The following is a 13,108-nucleotide window of genomic DNA, read 5'->3' as shown; positions in this document are numbered from 1 at the left end:
CGCTTGGCACGTATATCCCCCATGCTGAATAGTGCCGACGCCGTGTTCGCGCTAACAGTGTCCGACTGTGCACAAAATTGCATGTAGTGAGCAGTTTCAGCACCGCTTTTAATGCCACGAATTCAAAATAAAAACGCCGCTGACCAAATGTTTGATCTGCGTGATGGGGAAATGTCCCAATCTACATACAAATTATTATAATTTGTACGTACGAATTATACGTGATATTTGCTCCTATAATCGAGCGCAGGGAGAAAATCCACTCACTTTTCTCATAGAAATGCAATACCGCAAGTCATTTTCCGACCGGCTGCATGTCTGCTTCAATATGCCGCATCACACTAGCGCCAGTTGAACCTCTATAGCTTACATCATAATAACTTAATGGGAAAAATGGGCAATGGTTGCAAGTAACTTTTGTATTTCCAAAAGTATTCAAATTACACTCGCGATTACGTCTTAATAATAGTAAATAAAATCGTTTTGAAGTTACTTGAAAGGAAAATTGAGAACAAGTAATTTCAAGTAGTTTGATAACTTATAATGAGTTTCGTATATGTCTTACACAGCCCAGTGGAGAAAGATGGTAATACACAGAAGAAAATTATTACGGTGGTTCAAACCGTGCTTCTTTTGCGATCTTAGCGACCTAAAGGGGGAGCGCCGGTCAGGCAAATTGGCGGACGAAAAGTAATCCCCTTCATCATCCATCACGCGAAACGAGTAATTAGATTTTTTTTGCAATGCAGCGTGGAAACATGAAAAAAAAATAATAAAGCAGATCAAGATCTGAAAAAAAGAAAAGGCTTTGCTGGCTACATTTTGCGGAAGCAGTTGCACGCAACAATTAGCGGGAAAACGATGTACCCACCGTCCATAACGTTATTATTTTTCGCAACTCCCCGGCCTGCCTACTTCCAACCAAAACCCGACTTTTATACTGGTTTTAACCTAAAAAAATAATGAAGTTGTTCGCAATGCGTATGCGCCGCGCGATGTCGTTCTTCCAAGATTTGGTTCCCGCAGAAAGAAGCGATGTTCTCGGAGTTTGAAACGTGTATGTCTTGATAAGATAACATGTTTCTAATCTAAAAAGAACCTACAAGTATCTTAATTCTTCACATAAGGTTGGAAATCAATATTGATCCTCGAGGAGCCGGACATTTTTACTATGCTTCTTGAGGTGAAAACAAGCATAGTTGCCAGAGGCCAGGGACTTCATGCGCGATTCAATAAAACGCATAAGTAAACGACTACGGGCCCCTTCCCAGACCTTACCCCATAAATGTGTTCATGCTGTGTCCAGGTAGCAATCAAGACGCATAGCTTGTGACCCGACTTTTCGGTCAATACCGCTAAATCCCTCGTAAAATATTCTTGTTTGATTTATCAAAATCTGAGAATGAAAAAAGAAAAATTGAGCTGTCCTTGAGTAGGAGAAATGGAAGCTTCAAGAAAGAAAATCTTTTTTTTTCAACTTTATTTGGTGTTCATCCAAAACACAGTCCAGGCTGAACTTTTGGCAAAGCTTCCTTTTTCCTTGAGAGCAACACTCCTTGTAACATTTCTTTTTTTTGTCGCTACAAGGAGGTCTTCGCATTATAGCATGTTACTAGGTTGTTCCGATGACTCCGATAACAATACCCGACACTCTGCCGCCGCCTTTGATCGTGCATCGTATTATTATTGTTATTATTATTACCGGGTATCGTTAGGGGGGTATCCAGGTACCGGAACGATCTGCTAAAACTCTTTACTATGTCGGACGCACGCACGTTTCGTGGAGTTTGGCGAATCGTAAAGCCTTGTTTTGTTTTTCTCAGCCTGGAACTCCGATAAGCGCAAATATAGTTTTGTGCAACACCAAATGTATACACGGAAAAACTCGAAGTCTGCGGGGGAAAAAACTAAAACCTTAAAAAGCACCCCCAAATCTAAACAATCATAAACGCCGAAAAAAAAAAACGAATCCCCAGTTATAGTCAATAAGCCATACCCTCTGTGGCCACGTACCGCGTAGATTCAAGATCCATATCGTACAAGATTTGAAAAAACGTGGGCTTTTCAAAACCTCTGTTTGTTTGGATAGTGTGCTAGGTTCATTTTCAGTAGCTCCTCTCGTATGCATTATCATAAGTAATTAAAATTTGTCTCTCTTCGGGAAACACAAAAGCGATTCTTTTCAACTTTTTTTGAGAAAGGTTATTAAAGTGCGATGTTTGTATGCTTAACTATGTTTCGATTTTTAATTACCAGCCAAAAAAAAATAAAAATAACATGAAAACCTAGTGCGCCACTTCTTTATGCCCGGCATTGTCCTTTTGTTACCTTTTCTGAAAAGCCAAACCCCAAAGATTCTACTAAACCGCCACTGAACTCAACCGTACTACAAACCCTGCTCCTGTGCAACCGTACTAGAAAAACTAAATTTAGTTTTTTTTTTAAATCACGTTCCTATGAAAAATTAAAATGCGTATTAATTATTCTCACCTTTGTTAAAGCTAGAACTATATGGCCTAGCATTCTCAGAAGTGCACTTGGCTACTTAGAAGTAGCCAAGCGCATCATCTGGAAAAATGTTCACAAAACATTCCACCACCACACCATCGATAAGTCACTTCGCGACATCAATAGTATTTTCTAAAGAATGTTGAATTCTCAGAAATTCCAAAGAAAAGGGCCGCGGACGTAGTTTTTAGAGATTACAAGCTTTTAGGAACTTTAAAGTCACGAGCCAGCATTATGTAAAAAAATAAGAATCACTGAAAAAAAAATTAGTACATTACCTTGCGCGCAATAATAAATGCACTGTAATCGTCTTGGGGACTTAGAAAAATGAGCTTGGCGGCTGGAAATGTAACAGTTTGGTCAAATAGTGCATTTCAGTTGATTCTAGTGAGTGGCGCCATCTCCCGATAGGCGTAACGAGTAGACGACGCACTCTGCTGTCTGCTCGGTACGGCACTTATCGGGAGATGGGGCCTCAAGTCAATAGCATCGCTATAGTCGGTTACAAGTCAAGAAGGTAGGAGAAGCTCCTCCCACAAGTGTGATGCGCCTGTTTCAAATCTCTCCGCAGTCGAAAAAAGAGTTCACTGGAAACGCTCCTTGTTCCGCTTCAATGGATTCCCACTTGTCTCCGATCCCACTTTTTAAGAAAGCGACCTTTGTATTCATCGGAGAGGGAACCGAGCCCCTGAAAGCAGCCTTTGTATCCATCGGGGGGGAAGCTAATCCCCGAAAGTCGTATTTGTTTCCGTCGGTGGGGGAGAACTCTAATCTCCCTCTCGTGGCTTCCACAATGCTAAGTCAAAGTCGAAAGATAAAGGAAATATGTACAGAAAGGCAAGACCCTCCTCGCGCGTTGGCCGCGACGTCACGGAAACGGTGGGACGCTATTGGATGCGGAGGTGGCGGAGAGATATCTGATTCCCTTTGAGGGGCATTTGCCGCTACCTTCTTAACCTGTAACTGAGTATAAAAAGGTCGTCTGCGAACGCGCTCGACCTTGACTTTGGCAAATCTTTTTGTCTCTAACCTTTTTCTTTATACATATATATATATATATATATATATATATATATATATATATATATATATATATATGTGTGTGTATATATTTACACAAAGAGAATAACGTTTTTTTTTTTTAATTTTACACATTAAAACAAACCTGCTCGGTGCCTATTCAGTGAAAGTTTGAGCTTTCTATGTGCACGCGCCCATCTTTCCGGCTCGTTTTTACAGCGGAAGTTTCGCTTGAAACAACCGATATAAAGGCACTGGCCACTTAAGAAGGAAAGGGAGTGTCTACTTATATTCATGGTTCTTGCTTTGTGATTGGTTCTTTGATCTTCTTCATTTGTGTAATGCTGCAATTTCATTGGCCGCGGGGGGATACTATGATCCCCGAGACTGGTCACGCCTTAGCTGCGTTTCTTTACTTGACCTAGTTCATTGCGCACGATGCCTCTGATTTTATTTTCCAGGTAGTAAATGGCAACCATGTTTCTAAATGGCCTTTTTTATCTCTTTACTCTGAGTGCCTATGGTGAGTTATACGCAAGCTTTACATTCATTTTCTCAGAGTTCTTTTTTTCCTACGTTTGTATAGATGCTCAATCAGTATGTGCAAAATGAATCACTGCAAGAAGGGCGGTACGAACCCAGCCATTGTAGTGCATAACACAATAAATAAAGCCTACTAAAATAATTTCTGCAGCAATATATTTATTTTTAATTACCCAAGCATACAAGAGAATGTTGGGAACGCAGGTACCCGCGCTGCACGTGCCCTCGTTTCCTATAGAAAATTATAGAAATATTTGAATAACCAAAATAAAGTGTTCGCGGAACGCGCGTGCAAAGTGTCGTTTGTTTTAGACTTTGGCTTTCGAACACTTAGAGCTGAGGACGCCAGCATGTGCAGCGCGTGTACCTAGGTTCCCGGGATTATTTTTGATGCTTGAGTCATTCGACAAAAGGTCTATTTGAAGAGAAAATATAAACACGTTCTTGGACAGAGTACTCTTGAAGAAAATGCCTTTCCTCATCAAGCCTTTGGGGATAGCCTAGAGGCAGTGGTTTTCAAGCATGGGTGTGTCGGGGACCCCTTGGAGACCCGCCAAGGTGATGGGGAACCCCATGACAGCGGGGAACAGGGAAGGGGGGGGGGGGTATAAGATAGCGCAAATAATTGCAGTGTTGTGAGAAGGCAAACTCTGCTATTATAGAAAGAAGTGGGGAGTACCAAGTGAAAGGATGAATGGTTGGATATACCGGGTGGTTGTTTTTGCGTCACCTAGCGCGAAGGTCAAGAAAAAACACTTCAAGGATTTGGAGGGGAGGGGGGGGGGGGGGGGGGCGAGGGCTTCCCGGATTCCCGCGGGTCTTTGGAATCCCATTTGAGAAACACAGGCCTAGAGAACCTGAATATTTCCTGAAAATGGCGTCACACTCATATTATGCATCGGTGGGCACTCGAGAATGGCACCTATCAAACACTTTGATTGGCTGATCTCGGCCATCTTGAGGTTTTCGCTTGGATGATGTTAGCCAGGTTGAAGTTTCTGACTGGTTGATGTCGAATATCTTGAAGGTTCTGATTAACTGATGATTTTGATTTACTAATTTAAGCTACAGTAAGGTTTCTTGTTACCTGATGTCGCCATGTTACTAATTGGCTAATGCCGGCCATCTTGATGTTTTTTTTTTTTATTGGCTGACGTAGGTCATCTTGAACTTTCAAATTGATTGATGTCGCAAGTTTCTAATTGACTAATGTCGGCAATCATAAAGTTTTTGATTTTCTGATGTGCACGATCTTGACATTTATGACTGACTGATGTCAGACATCTGAAGGTTCTGACTGGCTGATGCTGGTCATCATGAAGTTTCCAATTGGCTAATTTCGGCCATCTTAAAATTTCTGACTGGCTAATCCCGGCCATCTCGAAGATTTTAATCGGCTAATGTCGCCGCCTTGAATTATTTCATTGGATAATGTACGTTTCACGATATCACCATGAATGTCACAGTCACGTAGTGTCATCGGACGTGACGTCGACGGTTTTATGACATATTTATTTATTATTTATTTTACTTTTGAAGATTCTGCCGGCCAACATTTTAGGCCAAAGTAAACTGTAGGCAAAACAATAAAAAAGGTCAGCCTAGCAAATAACTGTATGTAAACATCCAGTAACACGACTAAGCAATTTAGTTCTTGGAGTCCATTCTAACGAAGGAAAGTTAATCAATTGCTCACACCCTGTTTAAAAAAAGAAAATTCCCGTCACGCTGCGACGTGACGGCAATTGTGGGGTGTCGCTGCGTGGCGCCCCAAAACTTTGATTTTATTTATTGCGATATGTGCGCGGGATACAAAAGGCATAAAAAATGTGCTACGAGAGAAATACAATATTACGAATTATTTGAACTGCATGTTGAATTTTTATGAAGTTTTTAAATTAGATTTTTTTTCAAACTTTTTTTTAGTAGAAAAGAATATTAAAGACACCCAGGGGAATTTCTTTATTACACAATAGCACTGGCTATGTCTGGTGACATTTCAAATATGATTGTCCTCAAAATTGGTTTGGAAACCAATCCAACATTTCTGGCATAATTGTCCGTAGAATCATCTTTGGACATATTGGCAAAATTTATAGTTTCCAAATACCAAAATTCATTTTAAAAGGCGTTTCGCTATTGTATAAATAGACCACACTAAGAAGTATTGGGGCTCTGTTGCTATAAGTAAAAAATTGAGCGCGATGCAAAATTCAACTAGGCAAATATCGTCAAGACCTGTTCCGTTTTTTTTCCTTATTTTTTTTTATTAAATTTTATTTTTTCACATAAATATGTTCAAAAAGTTAGATCATGCAAAACACTGTTTCCACTGGTATGCTTTACGACAAATATCAAATAAAATGACTGATGAGAATATGAATGTAAACCCACTCTTATAGTCGGCTTTCGTTTACCCTAATTCCCATCCACATAATTCACATACGTGACACACACAAAAAAATACATTCAACCTGGGAAAAGAAAAATAACATAGAAGTGCCATTTCATGAATGAGTAACAGCTGCGATTAAATCAAAAACACCTAACGTTGTTGCGATGAGAGCAAACCGCACTCCGTGAATTACGCCAGTCAAAATCAGCTTGTCATTTACAAACAGGCACTATCTGTACTCCTAGGTAATTATTTTACACAACCTGTTGTTTTTTTTGTTTTTTTGTTTTTGCTTTTATGTTGTTTTTTTTTAAATGCCCAATATTAGCCGATCCGAATCTTCAAGATGACCAACATCACCCAATCCTAAACTTTAAGATGGCCGCCATTACCCAGTCAGGCAGCTAAAGATGACCGACACCACCCCATTAGAAAGTTCAAGATGGTAGACATTATAAAGTAAGATACTATAAGATGGCTGATGTCATCCAATTATAAACTAAGATATGACCGATACCAGCCGATCAGACAGTAGAAAATGGTGGATATCGTCTCATTCGAAACTACACGATGTCTGACATCAGCCAATACAAAATTTCAAGAGGGCTGCCGTTAGCCAATCAAAAAGCTTGATATGCTCGATTCTCCAGTTTGCACGGATGCAAGAGATTGCAGTATGCTGTCACTATACCCCTACGGCCACAAATCGTGAAAATCCAAGAAACTATATTCCGCACATTCGTTTTGAATGATGCTTGCCTACCAGAACAAATATAGATTAAAGGTAGTGCATGTATAAAACTCTTTATTGAATGAAATTATGTCTGTTAGAAGGAGGAAGCCGTTTCTTATTGCATGCGTCTGCAAAAGAGCACCTCAATCTATTCTCATGTACGCTCCTCGGGATGCCTTGTCCAGCGCGTCTTTGAAGTGGCTCTGGAGGACGTCCTTGATCATTTCCGCGACCCGAGATCGCGCTTTCTCGAAAACTTTGCTTTTCATCCCGTCTTCGAGCGTGGGTTCTCTGCTTAGCGTGACGTCCGTGTCCATTGAGGAAACACTGAACAGCTTCAGGCTGCACCGGCTCCCTGAAATAAATAGAGTGACAAAGTTTGTTTGCTTGTGAGCTTTCTTTTTTCTCCTTTCTATTTCAGCGTAATTATTTTTACACATTTTTTTTCACACTATGAACGGCTGTACGTTGATGGGCGAATGAATAGAAGTACGATGATAATGATGATTACGGGATAATGAGGATGATTTAGGGTCGCCAGGTGCTGTGTTTCAATTTGACGTAGCCCATCAGTACTTTCTCTCTCTCTCCCGCATGCAATGCCCTCGGGCCTTGACGGCATTTAAAATAAGTAAATATAGATACATTGTAAACCATCACATTTTTTTTTAATTTAATGTTATTAAATTGATCGATTTCCAATGTGTTCATTCAGTTTTTGTACTGGAGCTTCATCGCGTGCTTCCTGTTTAGCCTATCTAAAAGCTGCGGCAGCACTGATAATGCATCATGCAAAAGGCACTCTGCAGATATTCTCCGTGGAGTGTTTCTTTCTTGTATGACGGGTCTCTCCCATTGGTCACACACAAATTGTCTGGAGCAATGTTCAAAGCGTGCACATGCATGAAGCATGTTTGAAGCATGTTTGAAGAATGCATGAAGCATGCTTGAACCATACACATGCTGCGAATATGCTCGAGGTGCGTCCGAAGATAATTATCATCATCTCTGCAGAGAAACTCCGCGGGTTTCTTCTATGATATATGAGCGGCGTGACTGCAGTTTTTGGCTTTTTGTCTGCGACACGTGTCACTTTGATACCAATAAGATTTGATTCGATAGATGTAATCATTTTATTTTTCAACGTGGGCGATCGTAGATACCACAACCATTGTTTCGAAATTATTTTATTTAAATGAGGCAAATTTCAGTTTCTGAATGTTTTGGGAGCAAAAAGACAGCTGCATCTTAAGTATAGGGGCATCGGTTTGGCACTGTAAATAAGCCATTTATTCAACGCAGTATATGCATAATCTCTTCTGGTGGATACATGTTTAAAAAATACACAACGTGAATCTCTTTTTTACTTTGGCTAACCAGCGCTCAGAATAAATACTTCAGGGTTATAGCGTATGAAACAGGTACGCATTTTATTTATACACGCTATCACTTTGTTAAAAAAACATTCATGATGCTCATATTAGTTTTCCTCCATAACTAGAGAGTTATCAACCCAAATCGGTACAAAACTAGGTTGAGAATTCCACCGATTAAATTTTTGCCTTCGTCGCCAACAGATAACGGAATTTCAATACCTTAAATTTCTAGTTTAGAGAGAGAAAAAAAGGCACTCTTATGACCAAAAACCATGCTTTTTTGAGTAAGGCTCGCAAAATATAAGGCGTTGGAAAAAATCGGCCATCTGCTTTATGCCCTCATTTCGGACCGTTTTTGCATACCTCTTCCACCAGTCGAAAACCACGGCGAAAGGGCTCAAGCGCGCACCTAATCAGGTCCAAAGGCCGCATAAAGGCTATGTGATACGATCACCGTCACCATGGTAATGATGCGTCCGCTCAATTCACGCACACGCGAAAGGAGACTCTGAAGCTAGATCAAGCTAGGCTTTAAATCGGAAAACGCTCCGCATGTTCACCACCCGTTTCGCTCGGAAAACAAAAATGGATAACATCCCAGGCTCCAGCTTCCGTCAAGCTTTGTCGTAACCGCCAAACCCAAGTAGCACGCAGTGCAACGCCTAACTTAGCTCAAGCTTGACAATCCTAAGGGCCCGACTTGGGACTAATACGGTTTTGCTCCAAGGCATTAATTAGTTCCCGAGTACTTTCATTTCATGTTTCCCTGACTTTTTACTCTCTCGCCACATCACTGCCAAAGTGCCAGACGTGAGCCAAAGTTGCCAGGTATCAGCCGAAGAACTAGCTGCGAAGCCGACAGGTGGCACTTGTTTGAAAATTGAGGCACAAAGTTACCAACTAAAACCAAACCACGAGCGGAGCTTAACTCCCGCAGTCGTTTAGAGTTTTATCCCAAAGATGCGAAGTCAAACTATCAGACGTGAAGCCTAACGTTGACACTTGATTAGCGAATTAAAACCAAAATACCCATATTCTCGAAAAAAAGGTGTGGTTCGGCTTTACGTTGGTTTCTTTCGTCTTTTTAAGGCCCTTAATTCCCAGTCAAAACTCAAATGTTTGACCTAGGGACTCCGCTACCTGGGAAGGCGAGTTGACCACTGCTCAACGTTGACCATAGCAGACCACCTATGTGGTGCGGAGGGATATGGCGATGTGGCCTTAATGCAGATGGCTGATATTCTCCAGCACCTAAAACCGCCGTCATACTGCACATATATCGAACAAAAGACACGGTGTTGACTGCTGTCATGATAACATATTTACCTGAAGACACGCCTCAAGCTCTTTCGAAGCACGTTTGCGTCATACGTCTGTACGTTTAGAGAATATCGGCAGACAGTTGTTTTCTATGACCAGTGTGACCGGTTCGTCAACAAGGAAGAAACACTCTCCAGCCAGTGTCATCGCGGCTTTACGTTTTAAAGGGCCTTGAAAACGTAGCCCGATGTAGTCGATGCCGAGCATAGAAATGACCATACGCACATGGGATAGCCGTGATCTGGAACAGGGCCCGCGAATCCTTCACCGTAAACTCCATCTCCAATCGTTCCTCCTTGGACAGGCCCACCAGATAGTCGGCCCCTGCCGTGGTCAAGGGAACCTGGTCGTGCTGAACGAACGCCCTGAAGTTTGCCTGTAGACCGTCCAGGGTCGCGTTGCAGGTGACGGTCACGTTCTGGTTGTTCTTCTGGCGCAGCTGGCAGTCTCCCACCCGCTGGAGCGCGCCCGAGAGGCCGTGCAAGATGCCGTGGTCCATCACGACGGTCACATTCTTTCCGGGAAGGGACGTGTGTTTCACGGAGAAATTGGTCCACGGAAGGTGGGCAGGGTCGAGGGCCATCCATTCAACGGGCTTCTTGACGTAGAACGCCCCGATGCGATCCAGGAACGAGTTAGCCTCGTGCTGGGAGCCCACGCAGAGGCCTGCGTGAAAGTTTGCGACGTAAATTTTTTTCTTCTTAATTATTGAAAATACAAATGTGTGGTTTCAATCAGATGCCTGATGAGCGTTTTCTGATAATCACTTAATGTGTAGATTTTAGAAAGATTTGCTGCGCGTGGAAAGCGCGGTTGTCCGCTAAACTTACCACTTGTGCAATGGCCACCTTGCTGGCGGTACGAAACGCGTGTGATAAGAGAAAAAAAAACAACAAAAAAAACACGCCAGGTGGGTTTTTGCGCGGCTGCTCTTGCGACTGCCCGAGTGGTCACTTTAGCGTGCCAAGGCGTTATCCACGCGCACCATACCTTTCGAAAATTTGTGTATTTATTGTTTTTTTATCGGTTTTCATGGCGCTCAGCAAGTTCATAATTGGACTCCTATCTCTATCTTCAAAAATCAAGAAGTTAATTATCAAGTTCCTGTTGATCACACTTAGCATGACAATTGTTTCTCTCTATCGTCGCCAAGAAGCAGAGCAGGCACTGGTTTATAAGGAGAGAAACTCAAGGAAAGGAGGAAACTATAGCCCGCGGTAACGTCAGAGCAGTACAAATACAAAATGGAAATATAACATATATATATACAGTATCGCAAAAGCCTAGAGCAATGATGAGTCATAAAGCAAATGAAAGGATAGGAGTTATTTCTTAGCAGTCTTGATGGGATACCGAATTACCTTAAAGGTTGGAGTTGAAGCGGGTTCAACTTTTTTTTTTAACTTGTAATGCAAAGTTCATAAAAGTTCAACATAGGTTTGACGAAAAAAAAAACGAGCTAAAAAAATAAAAAAAAAACAGGCGGAAGACGGGTGCAGCATTTGTTGCGTGTAATTTGTTAATCCTTCACATTAAAAATCAAACTGAAGTATATATCAAGTATTCGTTGGCACTAAATTTTTGTAAAACTTTGTAGTCGTTATATGTGACATAAAATAAAACCAAATGTATTAATTGCTCTTTTTTTTATTTGCAAGTACAAGTCGGGCAGCACTGACCAAAAAGTCGAACTTCATTCCCACTGAGATGCACACAACCTCTTGCACACACACTCCAATGTACGACCTTTAAGGGTAGTTTTTAAACTAGTGACTTCAATAATCTCACCAGTCAGTTTCACTAAGCCTCGGCAGCCGCAATGCATCGAGGGAACTTTAGTCCTTCTGCACATGCCCGAACCTCACTGGAGATCTGCGCATGTAGAGCACGAGATAGCACCAACCCTCTCGCGCGCTGTCATTTGCCTCCCGTGACATAAACATATGGCGTAGTCACGCATGCACCGAAGATTTAGTGTGATCGGTCTATTATCTTATTAAGGCATTTAGAGTATCCATCCTGCCGAAACGTCGTCACTGGGGACATAGCAATGATGAATCGCAATACATGCCATACCTGCGATGCTGAGGGCAATGAGAAATAAATAGGATGCCGTCATTTTCACGCAGATTCTAGAATCGGACGCTGAGATGTTGGATGGAGAGCTTCTATGGCACGACGCCCGCTTTGCCAGTCAATATATCTGTCCGCCGTGGGAAAAACAAACAGCAGGTTCATTCGTTCGCTTTTGTAATGCTTCGACCTTCACCTTCGTGTCGCACGTGCCTCACATTTGTATCTAATTGAGTGTCCTGGTTCCCACAGTAGTTTTTATTTTTATTCATCACCGCTTAGTATGTTACACGTAAAAGGGGTTGGGACGGGCCTGGTAGACGCAGATAGTGGAGAAGAAAATGATCCACGAGCAGGCATATTGAAATAATATAATGAGTCCAACGTATCGAGCGGGGACACCTCTTTGTCATGGTAATTACTTTTTTTTTTTTTTTCTCTAGGCTTGATTCAGTTCTCTTCCATAGTCTTGCTGCCCTTGCAGAAAACATGTCCTTGGCGCGTTTCCACGTCCATCATCAAAACACTAAGAACAAAATAATCATAAATAAAATATTACAAAGGTAATAAAAAATAAAAAAAATAATATAAATAGTTAGCAGGTTTCTGCTGCTTGTTTTAGCCGCGTAAATATTCCTGGACTTTCATTAATCCCGTGGGTAAGTGATTTGAATTTGTGAATAAAATACGCCTCTCTTACTTCACGTTCGCGATCGGAACTGAATCCAGATTGAAGAAGCATCACTGTTATTGCATCGAAATTGCGGTTCGCTAGGTTCATGTGTTTGGGAAATTAAAGTTGTGGGAGGGAGTTGACGTGTGATTTGTGATTGTTAAACCGTAGTCTGAACGGGGTTCTGGTTTGGCCATGTAGTCCATATCGCGCAGGTTGCATCGTAACACGTAAATGACGATTGAATTATCGCAGTTGAGATTTTCGTGAATTTTGAAACAGAAATCTGATTTGGTGCTTATAATTTGGTTGGTGCGTATCATGTGGTTGCAAACTGGCATCGCCACTTTCCGCAAGGCTGGCAACCAAACGTTTGTGAAGGTGAGCTTTTGGATTGTACGAAGATGTCCTTGAGGTTCCTGCCTCGTCGGTAGACTGCTCGTGGTGGCTCTGGAAACAAGGTGCTA

The 13,108-nt window shown here is 41.8% G+C and overlaps 1 protein-coding gene across 1 annotated transcript; it reads right to left on the bottom strand.

Moving 5' to 3' along the window:
* Window positions 1-7,254: 7,254 nt before the first annotated feature.
* Window positions 7,255-12,081, bottom strand: LOC115319973. The gene is made up of 3 exons (XM_029980064.3): window positions 11,972-12,081; window positions 10,121-10,561; window positions 7,255-7,554 (listed from the first exon to the last, which is right to left on the bottom strand). The coding sequence occupies exons 1-3, from the start codon at window positions 12,012-12,014 to the stop codon at window positions 7,343-7,345; spliced, it is 696 nt and encodes a 231-aa protein (XP_029835924.2). The 5' UTR covers window positions 12,015-12,081; the 3' UTR covers window positions 7,255-7,342.
* Between the last annotated feature and the right edge of the window lie 1,027 nt (window positions 12,082-13,108).

This window comes from Ixodes scapularis, unplaced genomic scaffold (genome assembly GCF_016920785.2).
Source record: "Ixodes scapularis isolate PalLabHiFi unplaced genomic scaffold, ASM1692078v2 PGA_scaffold11__112_contigs__length_91849675, whole genome shotgun sequence".
NCBI lineage: Eukaryota > Metazoa > Arthropoda > Arachnida > Ixodida > Ixodidae > Ixodes > Ixodes scapularis.
This window is presented reverse-complemented; position numbering and strand designations above follow the sequence as displayed.

Bases quoted from the DNA above. Each gene is read 5' to 3' on its own strand.
- LOC115319973 (XM_029980064.3), bottom strand. From the start codon at position 12,014: ATGACGGCATCCTATTTATTTCTCATTGCCCTCAGCATCGCAG. The intron at 10,562-11,971 runs GTATGGCATGTA...ACTTTCACGCAG, and splicing joins CATTGCCCTCAGCATCGCAG to GCCTCTGCGTGGGCTCCCAG. The intron at 7,555-10,120 runs GTGCGTATGGTC...TATTTATTTCAG, and splicing joins CCAGATCACGGCTATCCCAT to GGAGCCGGTGCAGCCTGAAG.